The sequence below is a fragment of the Accipiter gentilis genome, chromosome 32 (genome assembly GCF_929443795.1).
Source record: "Accipiter gentilis chromosome 32, bAccGen1.1, whole genome shotgun sequence".
NCBI lineage: Eukaryota > Metazoa > Chordata > Aves > Accipitriformes > Accipitridae > Astur > Astur gentilis.
The window spans coordinates 7,764,980-7,782,978 of record NC_064911.1 but is presented as its reverse complement, the minus strand read 5'-3'; the positions used below and the strand labels follow the sequence as shown (position 1 = coordinate 7,782,978).

Here is a 17,999-nt window from a genome sequence, read left to right as displayed (position 1 = left end):
AAAGGTCCAGTTAAAGGGATTGTTTACTCTCCAGAAGATTGTTCTCCTCATTTAAAAACCAATTGTATCTATGAAGATGGAAAGAGAAAGTTGGGCGGGAGTCTGGGTTATGGAGGCACAGGGAGGAATGCTCAAGCCGTTGTGAGGAGGGTTCTCTGAACCTGGAGAGACTATGCCTAGAGAGTACATTTAGTATGTTTTTAGCAGTCCTGGCCATACTAACACTGGCAGTTCAAGTTTCTCCTTAAGGAAAACTTGGGACTCTGGCATAATGGTAGGTGCTATCTGCATAAACTGAGAGTGTTTATACTGAAAAAACTTTAAAGTCGTATATTATAGCATTGATGCTTCTGCTGTGCTTCTGCCACACAGTTTTTCCGATGTATAATTAGTACTATATTCATGGCCATTGAGAGCTCTTTCAGGTCCCAGGGCGAATAGCCACCGTACTGATGATCGCCTTCTGTGCTGCCTTACATTTCCTCATGCTACAGCCTTCTCCCGTACTTCCTCTCTTAATTTCTGGCACTTCTGGAGAAGCAGGTGGTGGGGTCTGATGGGGGTTTGGGTCAGAGCAAGGAGGGACGGTTGGCTCCTTTGTTCTCTCCTGCAACGTTCAGACAAAGCCAGCACTGGCTGGACCTGTGGAGCTGTGAATCCGTGAGGTTGCTTGTGTGTCCCCGTGTGCATATGTTGCGGTGGGGTGAGGAAAACAAAGAACTATTAGGATTTCTCCTTTACTGCATTAGATCTGAGTGTGTTGTTGTACTTGATTTGAGAAGAAAAAACATCTTTCACAGGCTCAGTCACCTTACTACATTTTCTCTGTAGCACTGTAAAAATGACAAAAAGAATAACATGTGGGATAAGGACACAAATAATTTACTTTTTCTCTCAGGTATTTACTTCTTCGTGTTCTGAACCAAAGAACAGAAGGTCAACGAAAATCTGTGACCTTAACTGACTTTGATACAACCATTAAGCACCTTTAATATTCAATAACTTTTGTGGGTCTTTCAGCATTCTTCACAGTTTTCAGCTTTTCTTTCAAACTTGTATCAGATCTGCAGGTCTTTTGAGACTTTGACATTTAGTATCAGGCCTTCATGGTAAACTGTGGGTCTAACATTGTCACAAGTTGTTTTTCTTCGCTGTGTATCTATATTTGGAACTTGTAGAGCTTTTTCTTTAGATAAGCAGCTCTTATTTTATTTATGTATAAATAGATACATACCTGCCTATGTTTGGAAGACTCACTGTAGTGGTTTTATACTTCTTTAGAATAAGTCTAATAATACATATACATGATGCACATACTCTATGCCAGTAAGACTTCTCCTCTTCAACTAAATGCAAGCAAATTTTGTTGAACCTTTCTATGGATGTTTGGAAAGAAAAGTCCTATCAGAGGTTATGGTTCAAACACCCTCATTTCAATATGAAGTGATTTGATTGCTATTAAAAATTTTATTTTTTAAGTTTATTTATGCTACATAATTTAATTCTTTTTCTAAAGCTTGGTAGTTCACTGTTATTAAAAAAAAAAAAAACCACACAGAAAATTTCAGTTGTTCTCAGACATCTATCAAACCTCTGCCTTTGTTAGAAAGCATTTCTTTTCTGACCATGACACTATAATTTATCTGTTACTCCATTTTACAACCTCTCCTATGGAGAGATTTTTACTAACTTACTTTTGTATCCTACAAAGACCAATGCTTTCGTTGTGCCTGGCAAGAAACACATTGAGATTGTGCACAGAAAGTAAATAATCATGTAAAAACAACTTTACTATGTCACTGAATCATCAAAAAGCAGGTTTTAATTTTTGCATCCCACTATGAACTATTATGCCTCCTTATTTGACTGCTCTGCCATTTTGAGCTACCTGGTATGTTGGACAAATTCTCATGGCTCCTTTTGCTTCCTCCCGCAGTGCCCCCTCGGTTTGTGGTTCAGCCCAGCGACCAGGATGGGATCTATGGAAAAGCTGTAATTCTCAACTGCTCTGCAGAGGGTTATCCTGTTCCTACCATTGTCTGGAAGTACTCAAAAGGTAGGACTTCTCTGGTAATCACTGGGGACAGATTAATTCTGGTTTAGTAACAGCTTACTCACCTGTAAGTTACTGGTTTAATCTTCATATTGTCAGAGGCTGGCAGAGTGCAGTAAGGGAAGTATCAGTCATATTTATACTGTTCTTATATCATTTCCCTAAGCACGTAGTGCTGGCCATTGTCATAGACACAAGGCTGAGCTGGATGGACTTTTGGTCTGCCTTAGAGACATCCTGGAGCTGTGAATGTGTGCCTGTGTTAGCTATGGCCTCAGCGGGCAAGTGATGAAATGGATGGCTGAGAGAAAAGAGATACTGCTTTAATTGAAACAACCTCAGAACAAGGTTCACTGGCAGCATTTGGCTGATTTTTTTCCCCCTTCAAAATTCATGATAACATGGCCAATCATATCTTTTCAGCAAAGAAGAAAGGTCAGGTAGCATTAGCATAAGCAGTAATTCAGTATGCGCTTTACATAATGCTTTAACATTTTCTTCTCATGTAACAGAGCATTAAAACTGGCCCCACTTGACCCTCAGTAACCATAGGAAACTGACTGCTTTTTAATTAAAATGTGCTGCCTGCTAGATTGCGTCTTCTGGCCAGTTGTCTTCTGGTAGGTTTTTAGCAAGAAAACAAACTCTCCAAACTCTGTATCCAATCTAAATGAGTTAACTCTTTAAAAAGCAAGACTAGGTGCTGTTGAGAAGAAAACCTTATGTAGTGTCCCATGTAATTTTTTGTTTCGTTAGGATTTAAGTCCAAATTATATTTGAAGTAAAAAGGTGAGGGAAGAGAAATGTTCATGTTAAAGACTATTTTTGCTTGTATTGATAAATTCTGGTTTGCAGTAAGAAGAGTGCAGAGCTCCAGATTCCATTAGTCTCAATGGTGTATGGGTTTTTAATTATGAATATAGGTCACAAAGAAGTAGTTCTGTTTTGTTGTGTTTGCGTGCTGAAGGAGGAGGCCAAGCCAAGCTAGCAGAGTTGTAAGTAACCATAAAGAGATAAGCAGCCCATCTTAATAAAGGAGAAAGGGATAGTAGTTTGATTTTAGTGACACTCTACCATCAAGTGACTGTTTTTAAGGTTCCCCATTAACAGCTCTGAAGTTTTTAAGTCACACAAAGTTTTAGTAGATATGTGATGCAGGCAAAGCCATCCAACTGCAGTTTCATTTTTTGGCCAGAATAACTCCAGGTGAAAAGGTCAGTATTTTTACAAAAGCCTGTATTTTGCTAATGGATGACTGCAATTTCAATGCCTAGTCTAACTCAGATGCTGTACAGGTCTATAGGATATATGCTACATCTTCCTTTAAAGAGATACATTATATAATTGGTTTGTGAGCAAGTTTTGTGCCAAATTCTGAAATAATTACTCAGGTGAGGCCAGCAGGAGTAAAGCAATCAGATCACAGCTCATCTACAGGTACCACAACAGAGTAGAAAGGGCATCTGTACACCTGCAGGTAAGTTAGTAACATTGGCTTTTCGTGTCAGTGAAAAAGGGAGAAAGAGGGTTCATTTTTACATACAATGGGATAGACAAGTAATGGAAATGGACTTGCTTTCTCTAAGAATAATGACAGTGTTCAATACAGATACCCCATAATCATCAAGTGTCTGTTGTTTTAAGTCCTTCAGACTTAAAGAGGCAATGGCCACGCACTGAAATACAGGAGTGTTCCATCTGAGTATGAGGAAGCACTTTTTTACTGTGAGGGTGACTGAGCACTGGCATGGGTTGCGCAGAGAGGCTGTGGAGTCTCATCCTTGCAGATATTCAAAAGCTGTCTGGACATGGTCCTGGACAACCACCTTTAGGTGGCCCTGCTTGAGCAAAAGGGTTGGACCACATGACCTCCTGAGGTCCCTTCCGACCTCAACCAGTCTGTGATTCTGTGATTCATGAGCATGTTTTCCTCTTGCAGATTCAACCATGCAGTTGTATGTGATAAGCTGCTGTCACTGCTCAGGGAAGACTTTGGCTGTAATAGCAGTAACAGTGCGTGCAAAGAGTAAGAAGCCTTTACAAACTGTTATGCAAAATTTTGCCCAGTTGTAGCTATCCTGAGCAGCGTTTGCCTTTTCTCTTCTCTGAACACCAAATTGTCCCCAGAATTTTTCATGTGAAGAAATATAAGTGAGTGCTTGCATCTATCTACTTAGGCAATCAATTGGGTAGAGTTAGTGAAGCATAAATGTGCCTTCCAACTAAATGACAGGAAAAATGGGTTATTAAAGACAAAAAATAGACAACGGGGATAGTGGGATATGCACGTGACTAAAATAGTTGAAAAATCAACAGTGGCAACTGATTTTTGCGCAAACATTATCCTTTTAACATCTCTAACTTCACAGTATTGGCCACCAGACCTTCAGTGTAACTGTAAGTCCCCGAAGCAAACTCTTCTAGGACTAGAAGGATTTTTAGTATGCATGTCTGGTCTTTTTTAATATTCTAGATGTTGTATTCATAGATTGTTATAGCTTGCTATTTTATACTAAATCATTCCCCATAATATTTATTCATCGTATTTCCTTCTGGGCTGACTCAGCCAACTGTGTATAGTAATTAATGCTGACAGATATTAACTTCATGTTCAGAAAGTGGTATAAGATAATTCCATTGAAGAAGACTACCTTATGATTTCCATGAAAAACCCTGTTTCCCGCTGCCAAAGTAGGTTGTAAAACCCTTTGTTACAAGAAGCATACCTTAATATATGCTTAGAGAGTCCCTAATGCTGGAGGAACTTGAACCTGTGGTGGCCTCTGGACAGTACAGCATGCTTGCAGTATGGCAATATCCTGTTCCCTATTCCCTAAATCACCCAGTATCTTACTTCCAAGGAAAAGTAGATTCTTTCTTAAAACCAAAGTTGATACAGAAATCTTCAGCTTCCTGTCTTTTCACGGACCTTCCATTTTTATATTACCACTAAACATGGCACCTCATGCCTGATTAGTGGTCTGAGCTTTTTGTTTCTTTCTTTCTCTGTATTGCTTTTTTTAACAGTCCAAATAAATATTGGCTACAGACATGGCAGAACAGAGATTTTATGTGTCATCAGTCAGTCAGCTGCAGGAGGAAACGAGCAACACAGTCACTGATGTGGTTTTCCACGTTACCCAGAGTTTCGTAGTCAAGGTCCTAGAGGTCCCTTGAGTATGCCATGTTTACTACAACAGACATCCCTCTTAGTCATAAGAAATTAATCTGGTGTATGCATTTGGGATGCATACTTGTATGACTGTTCAGCTGTAATTGTCAATAATTTATCAACCTCTAAATGTACAACAAATGTGCCTTTTTACCCATGAGTGGTCTGAAAACCTTAATTTTCCCTCTCAGCCTTTCTGATTCTTCCACTCCTGCTTTGTGTTCCCTTTTTCTTTTGTCCCTTTACCTTTAAATTATGGGCAAATTATTGCTACTATTACATTTCAAAAGTCTTTCTTCTTTCCAATTCAGTTTTGGCAAAAAAACATTCCGTTTGTTCTGATGATGTCAGAAGCCATTTGTGTTTTAATTGAATTGAGCCTCTAAAACAGGAAACTATAGTTTCTGCCTTATTTAAAAAACTAAGATGCTTTCCTCCCTAACTAATCTATTTCTGTGGGGGTCCTGCTTTAGGTGCCGGGGTTCCTCAGTTCCAGCCGATTGCATTGAACGGTCGTATCCAGCTTCTCACAAATGGCTCCTTGCTGATTAAACATGTGCTGGAAGAAGACAGTGGATACTACCTCTGCAAGGTCAGCAATGATGTGGGAGCAGACGTCAGCAAGTCCATGTACCTCACTGTTAAAAGTAAGAACTAAAACACTTCTCTGTGATCCAGATATTACCGTTGAGTGAAAAAGGCTTGTTTACTGCATCCTTGGTTTGGAGAGAGGGGAGGTGGGGAAAGGTTGGTTTTGTTGGTTTTAGTTTAACGTTGGCATTCAGCTGCATGTAGTAGCACCTGGAAATTAGTATGGTTAATAAAAAACATTGTTTATTAGAGGGAGAAAAGGGTACTTAACGATGAAAAGGATTAACATCTCATTTCAAAAATTTGTATCATGTCTATGGGCTACAGCTGAGTAATGAAGGGGAAGTAAGAAAACTTTGGTCAAGAGTAAAAAAAACAATAACAAAGGAGAAATACCCACAGTAACTGTTACAAATCTCAGAAGTTGAAGAAAATATGGATTAAAAAGGCCCTTAATCAATTCTCAAGATACCATAGTGTCGTGGTTTAACCCCAGTCGGTAACTAAACACCACACAGCCACTCACTCACTCTCCCCTACCAGTGGAATGGGGGAGACAATCAGAAGGAAAAAGGTAAAACTCATGGGTTGAGATAAGAACAGTTTAATAGATGGAAAGGAAGAAACTAATAATGATGATAATAACAATAATAAAATGACAATACTAATCAAAGGATTCCAATATACAAAACAAGTGATGTACAATGCAATTGCTCACCACTTGCCAACTGATGTCCAGTTAGTTCCCAAGCAGCGATCCCCCCAGACCAACTCCCCCCCCAGTTTATATACTGGACATGACATCCCATGGTATGGAATACCCCTTTGGCCAGTTTGGGTCAGCTGTCCTGGCTGTGTCCCCTCCCAACTTCTTGCGCCCCTCCAGCCTTCTTGCTGGCTGGGCATGAGAAGCTGACAAATCCCTGACTTTGTCTAAACACTACTTAACAACAACTGAAAACATCAGTGTGTTATCAACATTCTTCTCATACCGAACCCAAAACACAATATCGTACCAGCTAGAAAGAAAATTAACTCTATCCCAGCTGAAACCAGGACACATAGAGAGATACTATACGTACAATTACAGTAGATACCACAAGATGCTATAACATACTATAAGATATTATAGATACAGTAGTTATTTTACAGTCATTTACAGCCACTGTAGTCATTTTACTTAGCCACTGGCAGGTAACTTTCAGAAAAAGCATCTAATTCTGTTGAATTTGGAATGTGTACACAACCTCTATCTATCTGTACTTTCTAGGCACAAGAGACAAAGGCAATCCAGTTTTTAGGTGCGTGTTAGCTGTAACTCCTTCAAACATGAACATTGCTGAGGATATAGAAGAAATATTATGAAAAAAAAAGTTGCAGAGATAATATAATTTCTCACTGGAGAAAAAAGAGACTACTGACACTTCAGCATGCCAAATGTTCCTGGATAACCTATTAGACCAGTACTGAAGGAGGTCACCAAGCCATGCACTTTCATGTTTGTAGGATTTTTGAAGATTGACTGAGTGCTTTGAAGTTCTGAGATGTCAATTATCTTGAAAAAGGTTTGCTCTTGAAAGTAAAAAAGATTTTTTTTTTTCCTGAAAGGAAGGAAAATCCAACTTATTCTCCATTGGAGAGCTATACTTTAGACCATTAATGTTTAGGTTTAGGGGTGTTGTTTGTTGTAATGTCAGAGAATGAATAACTAAGTTCTTTGAAAGGAAGACTGTCAACTTTGTTAGAATTGCAGCCCCAGTACATCAGATGTCCTTTCCACTCTGATTTACCATAGTGGCTGCTGCTTCTGAAAAATAACACAATATCGCAACGTCTCAAGCAAGTATATTAATTGCATACTTTTTCTGTGGATCAGTAGAAGATCCAGCTTCTGTGGTTTCCATAACTGGCTGGTCTGGGGCCAATCTTCAACTGTAGTAGCAATGCACTGCTGTAATATGCTACAGAAAAACAGCTTTCCTCTAGTTGGCAGCTATGCGCACTGCCTGTCTGATCACCGCATGCAGTTTCATGTGTGATAAAAGAGCATCCCTTATCAAATAAGAGCAGGAGCTTCCCTGGAGAGTCAGTTGCTGTTTGAATCTAATGAAAACCCCTCTGGCTCTGAGATAGCAGGCAAGCACGTCCGTACACCCTCACACATCTGCACTAACACACGTGCTGCTCCAAGCACAGCTGTTAGAGCAAACGCCATTAGCGTCTTGGTGCGCGCGTAGAAGAGGCACAGCTTTAGCTTTAATCAAGCACCCGTTAAGGACAAGCTGCTTTGGGGAAGTGTGCCATGTGGGCTTCAGGTATAGCTGGATGCCCTGTTCTGGTGGCATGGCTATGGCACATAATACTTGCAGCTGGTCAGGTGAAGTGACTCCAAAGTTAAGGCCTGGACCGACCCTTATTCTCTCTGGTACTGTATCTAGTCATTCCTTGTTTTCTTTTTCTCTGTGGTTATTCTAGCTCCTTTTTCCTCTCCCCCACCAGCCTGTTTCTGGAACCTGGTCCTCAAGTGTAGCCCTACTACTAGATAAAAACCTTGCTCTTCCTTCATGAAATTCACTGTGTTCTTAATTAGTTGATCTTGCTCCACAAGGTCACCCTAATGCCTTCTTTACTCAGAGGCAGAAGGTGAGTCCTGGCCCAGACAGTTGTTTCTGGGTGACAAAGTTGGTAAGTTAAGAAACAGCCTTCCAAAATATAAATAAAGATTAGCATTATTACATTTTGTTGTGGCTTCCTTGTGACAAATGGTCTCCCCACCTTCCTTCAGTCTATATGTAGGTTGACTGTGAGCAGTAGCTCAAATCACCTGATAAAAAAGTAGAGTGGCTTAGATGGATTTAGTCACTGGTCACAAAACTAGACTGCCTCTCAGAAAGAAAGACATGGCAGCGGTCCCTTTACAGCCACCTCCTTCAATTCTTAGCTGTCCCCTCTACCACAGATACCTCGTGCATGCAGATGCTAACCACTGATAGCATCACCACAAACTTGAAAAAAACCCCTGTTATGCACAGGTGATTCTTCTCCTCCATAATTGATAAAAGTTTCCACCTACTCTGTTAGTAACACTGCTGGATAAATTTTTGCCTTTCATAGATATTGTGACAAATCTCTTAAATGAGACTGGATGCTTTACTCTTCCAGAATTTCCAATGTCACCTGTATCTAAACAGAAAAGCAGTTGACCTTTGATGTCAAAAGAGGGTAGACAAATTTTTGGTTTGGTAGTTCAGGAGTGGACAGAATAAACATTGACCTAAAATACTTCCATGCTTTCTACCTCTAAAACTACCAGACTTTTTCTTAGTGAAAATCCAGCTGAAGCTATAAATCAACTTGGCTTGCTTAACAAGATTCTTAATGCTAAGAAGGAAATCACAGTAATTCCAGATACACATTTATTTAGTGCCTCAGTGTTTGTTGCATGACACCTTCATGTCAGAGAAGCTGGTCCAGCTTCTTGGTTGAAGGGAGATTTTATGAGGAGGGAGTGCCAAGAGAAAAGATGAGAGGAAATAAGTAGCTTCAGGAATACTAACAGAAATGTGAAAAGAAATAGCTGCCAGAGTCAATGCTGAATCAGGAACCACAGGGCTAGAATGGCAGCCGTGAAAGCAGAGAATCTTCACTTAGCAGCTATTATCCTTCTTCCTTTCTTTTCAAGAAATGGGCATAAAAATCATGATCAGTGATTTGTTCTCTTCTTCTGAACCAAGGATAAGTAGTTCTCAAATCCCTTATTCACTAAGACATACAATATTAGAAAATTATGAGAGAGATCTGGAATAAGGAATCTAGTGCTGTCTTGAAAAATGACTCCTAGTGCTTGGGATGAGAAGACTTCTAAAGAATTTCTATAAAGGATAATGAGCCTTTAACATGAAGGGAAGAACTAAAATTATTTTAAAGGTTGCCTGGGAGTCACAAGGAAAGAGATGTCTGCTTAAAATGGACTGCCTGCCTGCCTTCGTCTGAATAAATGTCACACTTCCTAATTCCACTTTAGGGGCTATATATAACATGATAGAATGGTATTGTGAAAAAATTCCCACCTGAAAAGCAAGCTTTCATTAAGGTATGTTCCTATGTAAATAATCTGTTGGAGGCAGTCGTGTTAGCCCTTCCCCTTCTTAAATCTGTCACCTATTTTCATGTCAGTGTGGAGCCTGAGAATTTTTAATCTGATCACCAGAACATTTCCAAGAAATCCTGTCTGCCAAGAAAACAGAATTGCTTCATTCACTGTCCTCTCAAATATGCTTCTTAACTATTTGCATTATATGTGTTTAGTATATAAACCTAAAACCATCAGTCAGATCCACATCTCCTTCCAGCAGGAACATACTAATCCCAGCTAATACTTTTAATGATAAGTTTCACCACTTAAACTTTTTTTAAAAAAAAACCTTTACAAATTGTTATCTATGACAAGAGCTGGTGGAATAACAGAAGAGGCTGTTGGGGAAAGGGAGCCTGGTCACAGTGTAAAGGTGAGTCTAGTGCCCTGTTGCTGCAGCTGTCTTGGGTCTTGGCTGTGGTAATTCACCACCCTGTGCCTCTGCCTCCCTTATAGTGCCTCTCATCCATGTTGACCACGACCTCTTCCAGGCGAGATTTGTTTCTCCCCAACCTCAGACAACTGATGCAACAAAGAGGCCCCAGTCACGTAACTAGCTACTACTGTGAAAGATATCAAAGGTAATAGTAGTTGTAAACACAAATAAACCCAAAGGATGCTTATGAAGGGAGATTCTGAATCTATTGAAGCTGCTCCCTCCACTGCTAGCTACCAGTTCCACTGTATAGCTGAAGTACTGCAGCATTTGTTTATCAAAATGGATAGGAGTCTATGCCTGGCTTCCTCCGTCAAACTTTATCTGGGCAGGATAAAGGCACACTTCCCATGTGGCCAGTCAAATGAGTTTGCTTTGCTGCAACACCTGCAGTAAAGCCAGCAAGCTGTGATGGAGAACTCGCTGTGCTCTGCTCACCAGGGTACCTCTAAATGCTCATTTTGGTCTTTAGGAAAATAATTCCTTGTTGAGAATATAGGAATGTCGAGATCTGTCTGATTCCTACTTTTCCTTGTGTATGAAAAGAATAGCATTTATACATAGATGCTAGACTTTTGTTTATGTCCAATTTCTCATTCAAAATGCATATATCCCACAAGATGTCAGTAAGGGTGTCACTGCCCGTTCTGCATTTGCAAAGATAGATTATCCATGATATGTTGTAAAGGAAGATAAAAGTCACCATCTCTAACACCTTCAAAAAATGCTTGTAGGAAGAACAGCAATCATACTATGTCAAATTCACCTGAACCCAGTATTTTGATATTTCTTAATCTGTCTTTGCTCCATTGTTTTCACAGTCCCATGGTCTGTAAAAAGTGTTTTCTGTGGCAGAGCAAAACAAAGTCCCCTGGTCTGATTGTCCAGTTTGTTTTACTGGTTTCTTCTCCTAACATTCTGCCATCTTTAAACAAAGGGCTTTTTCATTTTTTTGCTTCTTCATACTTACTTTTTGGTTATCTCAGGTAGGGTACAAAAATGGCCAAAATTGGTAAAAATCTCTAGCTGGATTACTTGCATATCTCCTCAGAATCAAAGAGTAAGGTAAAGGGAAAGAAAACCAAAAATAATTCCAGTGAACTGAAACTAGTCTTGTATCCCAGTGTCCTTTCTCATGAGCTGGTGAGCTGCCCTTGCCTACCTTCGCCCTTACCCTCGTGGTAGGCAACACTCTCTTTCAGCACCTATTTCTTAGCCAATAAAGGCAAAAAACGTGTTAAATATGAGGATGTGAATGAACTACAGTACAGCTCAGTTTAAATTCGAAGTCAGTGGTGATGGACTGTAACACTTTCTATCTGACTTAATTATTTATTTTCATTAAATGCACAGTCTAAAAGATGCTGTAAGAAAGGTACGGTAAATCTTGGAAACATGAAAATTCTCCCTAGACACAAGTACTTTCTCTTGTTAGTAAAACAGCCCATTTTTTTCTTAATGAGGTCCTCCCACTATGAGAAATGAACAGGGTCTGAATGCTGTTTTCTGCTTCTTCAGACCATTGGCACAGCTTTGATTTAGGGACTTGCACTTTAATCACCCATCATGTGTCATTACCCCGACAGGCGGCAGCAGCCGCAAGATACAAGCTCCAATAAATTGCACTGAAAATCGCTGAAGCGATCCTTTGTTGATTTTCCTTTACAGCTATTCAATGGCAGATCAGCTGTCATAACAACACAGTGCCTGTGGCAACAGGGTGAAATTAAATGTGAAGTATGTTCAAGGTAGCTGGTAGAAAGCTGGAATATCCCTTTTCTTCTGTACATTCAAATGCTTTCTACTTCTCTCAGTAATGCCAAGCCTGTGGCAATTGGCTAAAATGAATGCTTTCTCTTGTAAGATAATTGCCAGATGTACTGCAGTACAAATGCTCAAGTGCTTTTGTATGCAAATCTTTCAATACTCTCATTTAAGGAAAAGAAGGGAGGTAAGGACTTCTCTCTTTTTTAAAAAAATATTTTTCTAATTGGGTGCAAGGAAAAAAAGAATATAGCAGCTCTTTTTCTTTTCTTCAAGGCTGGTTGCACAGCAATGTTTCTAGCAGGAAGGTGAAACAGATTTCTCTCCAGCTAGCTAGCTAGAAAGTGCACATAGACTCTGCTATGTCTTTTCCATTTGTACCAACAGTATCACATTTATTGTTTTTTTCAGAATAGTTGTCTCTCTCAGCTTTATGTTGCCCAGATAGCAACATTCAAAAGGAAGCATGGGTGAGGTTTATTCCCAGAGGTTTTCTTTCTATTGAAATTTTCATAGTGGATACAGAATACTGAGGCTTTCCTGAAAAGTGACCGGTTTAACAAATTTGTGATGATTTCATCTTTTGAATACCTTCACATCTTCACTTTTCTTGAAAAGCCTCATAAGGGATAGGATTTACAAGGTACATACTCTAGCTGCTGTTTTATTTTCTCCCTTTACTGAACACCTTAGTAATACTTAAACACAGCCAAACCACGGATATTTTAACAGTGTGTCCTCCATTCTCAATCTTAATACCTCTTGTGTCCTGTTAAATTACTATTTTATTCAGAGAAGGCTTTACATGGCTCTCAGATTGCAACGTGCTCTGTGTCCAGGTTTGGCCAGCTGTGGTTAGTAGACTCTGAAAACCAGAGATCATTTCAGATCAAGGATTACAGCTCCCGTCTCTGAATACTGCTGAAACAAGACTTGAAAATAATGTCTGCTCTGCTTTCCTCCTTCAGTTGAGAAGGTGGCGGTGCAGTGATTGATGCAAGCTAGATACATAACCCATTCATAATAACCTTCATCAAGAAAGTGAGTTCACAAATGTCAGTATATTGTATTTGGCACAATACTGCAAACCCTGCTGTGCTAGACTATAATAAATGGTAATCCTGCAAGGCTGTTATCTTGGAGGAAATATTCTGGAAATTATTCTTACTGATAATTTGGAAGGTCATTTCCTTGAAAGAGAACTTAAAACATAACGATTCAGATTTAGGCTTGCCTTCACATGAAGTGTGAAGGAATACCCTTCTGGAACACAATATCTCTCAATGACCTTTTAAGAAAAGTATATGGCAGTAAGCATAGCACACTTGACAGCCAGGATTTCAGGATTACTGAGTTACTGAGTTACTCATTACTCATCTACCAGCTTTCGTTTAGTAAACATTACTCCTCCTAGTTTGATAGGACAGGTGGAACATCCTCAAATCTCTGATGTTCATTGTTATCTTCCTTTCCACTTCTGGCTGCAAAATGATTTAGTGCCCTGCTCCTGCTCCTGCTCCTGTCTGCCACCGTGCCCCTCCTGAGCTCTACGCTACCTCGAAGCCTTGTTTGGGGGAGTGGGCAGAGACCCCCCGAGGGTGCGAGTCCCTGGCTTGACCTGCAGCAGCTCAGCCGGCTCCTTCGGGTGGAACAGCTTTGCAGGGCACACTCAGGGCATCGTATTCAGAAGCACAGCAGTGGAGCACTGTGTTTGGAGCTGGATGTGAGGGCATTTAGAGGTTGTGGTGACATCTGTCATATGATACCATATCAACTGGAAGATGGGGAGAGAAATGAGTAGACACGGTAATTAAATTTGAACATTTATCTCAGAAATTCTCATTAGAACACACCACTCAAACTAAAACATTCTTTAATTCTTTTTTTCTGATGTTTTCTTAAAAAAGTGGTTCTAAATCTCAAAGTCAGCTACACAAAAGTGTGTCTTCATACAAATAGTGTTAGAACAGTGTTCTGATAGGTTATTTCTTTTTTTTTCCCTTAATCCATGTGGTAGAGGACTAATGACTAAACACTAACCATGCCCATAATTCAGTAGTGATCTTTTCTGGTTTATCTAGAGTCAAAGTGATTTAAAATCTAGCATGTATATAGGTACACAGTCTCATTTTTCTTGAATATTTACCTTAAGGGGCATTTAATGCTTATAGGATATATAATTCCCTGAATTTTCATGCTTCTGATTTATTAAGCCAGATAATTTTCCTGAGTATCATTTTAAAATATAGATGCTGCTGTGAATATATTAGTTTCATTTGTGGGGTGGGGGGGGTGTATGCAGTGCGTTTGCTGGGTTTAACGTTGGCTTCTAATAGAGGAAATGCATGCATGATCTGTTGTTGCTAATTTTTATATTTGCAATGTCTTCAAGAGTTGGGCCTACATCTCACTAACAAAGAATAAACAAACTTGAATCAAGAGAGCATTGTAAAGCAATAGTGGGATGTAAATTAATTTTGTGTGTGTGTGTAGCATACCTGACCATTTCCACTTCAGAAAAGCTAGCTGGTATAGTACCGCGTTTTTGCCTTTCCTTTTTCCTTTCCTTTCATCTCTTTTCTGTGTCCAGTCGTGCCAGCTTTAAGGTACATCTCATTTACAAAGTAACCATGTTGCAGCAGGACAAAGCCTCAGGCTCAAAGAGGATGGTATTCTCATGTCTCACTTCATTTTCCCTTCACACCCACTGGTGCTTCTTCCTCTTCCTCGCTGTCACCATTCTGCAAACCTCACATCTCTGCCATCACGTCCTCCTTTTTTTCCATCCTTTTCCATCCCACATTAATTCTTCTATCTATGCATTTCAGAGCTCCCTATTATTATTCTCATGCTAGTTTAGGACTTGCAGAATGCTATCTGAACAGCAATAATAGTGGACAAAGTCTTAAATTATAGTATTTCTTCTTACATATCAGGGTTTTTTCTGCACTTTGAATGATGTAATCACAATCTTTTTCACAAGACCTACGTTTCAAAAAGTTATTCACTGGTTTTCATTATTCAGTGCTGTCATAAGACCTGCATGATGATTCTTTATAATTTTTCATTTTATTTATTTATTTATTATGGCTGGCTGTTTATCCCTATCTTTAATTTGATGTAAAAACCTAAATTTTGCATAAGAAAGGAAAGGAAGAGGCAATAAAAAATATATTTCACAATATCTTAAAAAATATGTAGGATATAAACTACATTTGACTATCAAGTGGCACAGACGCCAAATCAGTTACATACATTTTTCTGTATGATTCTCCTGTAGTAAAAGAAAAATGTAAAAATATATGCAAATATTTTATGCTTTAGATAAGAGTTTATTTCTTTTTATATATAATATCAAATGTCACTAATAGCCAAAGACAATCTTTTACAACTGCTTCCATGAGTGCCATTTGAAGCTTTTTTTAAAGCAAGCAATTTTGCCTTCAAATATAAAGTGTCATTTTTTGTATTACTTTCTTTTTCTCTTCAAAATAGTTTTTCAAGAATTGCATGGTAGCTTTGTTCATATCCTTCTGTGAAAATCCTATGATGGTACTCAGTATAAATACTGCGTATAGATTCTGTGATAATCAACATAAAGACAACAATTAAATTTACATCTGGGAGGCATAGAAAAGGAACAGAAAATGCAAGAGCTGTCTACAAACTGAAGACGCTGTATACAGAAGAATTTAAGGCATTGCTTCCTATACCCCCCCGCCCCCCCCTTCCTGCTGTGCTTGTCAGGTATAATCAGAAGAAAGGATTTGAAAATGCAGATTTACTTTCAGCAATATAGATGTATTTGCTTTGTGGGAAACGGTTTCCTTCACCCTAACCATTAAGATTCAACCTCTGCATCAGCGTGTGAGCTCCCATCCACGTTGTTAGTTCAGATACTTGCTTGGTATGTGATGCTTGAACATATCTAAACCTGTCGCTTTTATATTTCTTGGGGAAAAAAAAGGAAGTGTCCACTTATGGCCACAACAATTGATTTCGGAGTGTCTTCACCATATATATAACTAGAGAAGCATGGCTCCACTTTTAGATAAATCTTATTAGGATCCTGCAGGGTTAAGGAATGAATCGATTTGGTCTGTCAAACCAGGAGATAATGAAAGAATGAGCTCTTACTGTTGGCCTAATTACTTATGATTAATCTAACCCAATGCATTTTTTTTTTAACTGTCTCCATCAGGCCACAGAATAATTAGTCTTACATTCACTTTCTGTTTTCTTTTCCATACTCAGTTAGAATATTTGATTATGTAGGAATTGTGTTGTCTGGACAGTATGTACAACTTTATGACATTAACTTTACTTTCTCTATCATCGTTTATGCAGTGCTTACCTTCCACCTGCCAAATTCTTGGTAGCCTCTGGGAAAGCAGTGTCATGTAACTATGAATGTTGGTGAACACACGACCAAATTCAGAAAAGAGAAATGATTCTTCAGGGAGGGAATAAACGCTATAGTTCCAACTACAGTTCTTGACTTGTGAAACAGTATTTTCCATTAAAATTGTTATTTTATTTACAAATGTGCAAACCCCCCTGCTGACTTTGCAAAAGTGTAAGCAACAGTATCCATTAAGAATTTAGATGTTTATGAAAAGTTGCCCACTGTATGCATTTATCAAAACATTAGAACAGAGCTGTCCGCGCAGGTATAAGGTGTGATTGCTAATTGCGAAGTTGTTTTAGCTGTGGTAGCTGTGAGTCTACACCCTGGCAGATTCCCCTGTGCAAGCTGCTGCGTTCTCAGGTGACCGAGGAAGCAGCCCAGTGTGGGCAGGTATTGGCAAGGATGTTTTTTAAACTCCCTGCTTTTAGGATTGAAACTTCTTCTGCCAAAAGTTTCTGTACTTCATTTTGCAAAATATCGTGTGATGCCATTATGCTGTAAAAGTCCAGCAGGATCTCTTTCTCTCTTTGATCTATGTAAGTTAATGACCTCAATTACCAATATCTCTGTGTGCCCATGGGCATGAACATGTGGGCACTCACATAAATGTGTTGTTTGATGGTCACGTAAAAGAAAGAATGCAAAAAAGGAACAAAACCCATCCAGATGTGGTCAGATGGTATAAGGTTTTCCTGAATGTACTTCTTATGCTCTTAGCCATAATGCAGCTTTCAGAGAGACACATGAAATGATTGATCTTTGGCTGATCCAATGAAGGTGACTGGTTTCAAATCCTTGCAGCAAAAAACAATGACACATCTAGTTTTGTAGCAGAAAAAAACCTGAGAGCTATGATGGGAATCCTGCCTTCATTAAACACTAAAATTCTTCTTGAAAACACATTAAATTTTTCTTGTCTGTGACATTCCTGTTAATGTTTTCGCATTAAATATAATTCCTAAAGATACATTCTCCAAAAAATGCATCCTAAGTGTTATGTTCCTAAAACCATTTCTTCATTCTTCAAGCAGAACCCTGATTTATAAAAATAGCATGTATACAATTGTCTTTCATGTAATCAGTGACATGTTGAAGGATGCTTAGCAAAGCAGATAGCTATTTAGGAGTTTAAACACATGTTGCTAGGGGTTGGTTTGGGTTTAGGGTTATGTTGTTGTTGTTTCAAAATTTGCTTAAACTTTTAAGAAAAAGTCTGTGTATATATATTGTATGCCATGCTCTGTAAGTATATGTAATCAAGCGCCAGCAAATGTTGTAAGTCTTCGGAAACGAAAAGTAAAGCAGCAATATATGTCAGTCGTCTGGCTTTCAGTCAGTACTGCAAGTCCTCTCAGTTCCATTTCCCCATTCTGAACTTTTCTTGTATCAGTTAAACTCCTAAATAATATCAGCAGTGATCTAGTAAGAACATTTTTCTAC

At 39.0% G+C, this 17,999-nt stretch overlaps 1 protein-coding gene across 4 annotated transcripts in view; it reads left to right on the top strand.

Moving 5' to 3' along the window:
* Window positions 1-17,999, top strand: part of DSCAM (DS cell adhesion molecule) — a 491,765-nt gene that overhangs the window by 332,915 nt on the left and 140,851 nt on the right. For 3 of the 4 annotated variants that reach the window (XM_049835149.1, XM_049835148.1, XM_049835150.1), the window contains exons 10-11: window positions 1,937-2,056; window positions 5,699-5,872. In XM_049835149.1, the coding sequence (XP_049691106.1) occupies window positions 1,937-2,056; window positions 5,699-5,872 (294 nt within the window). The remainder of the gene's footprint in view (window positions 1-1,936; window positions 2,057-5,698; window positions 5,873-17,999) is intronic. The other variant, XM_049835151.1, reaches the window with a different exon arrangement.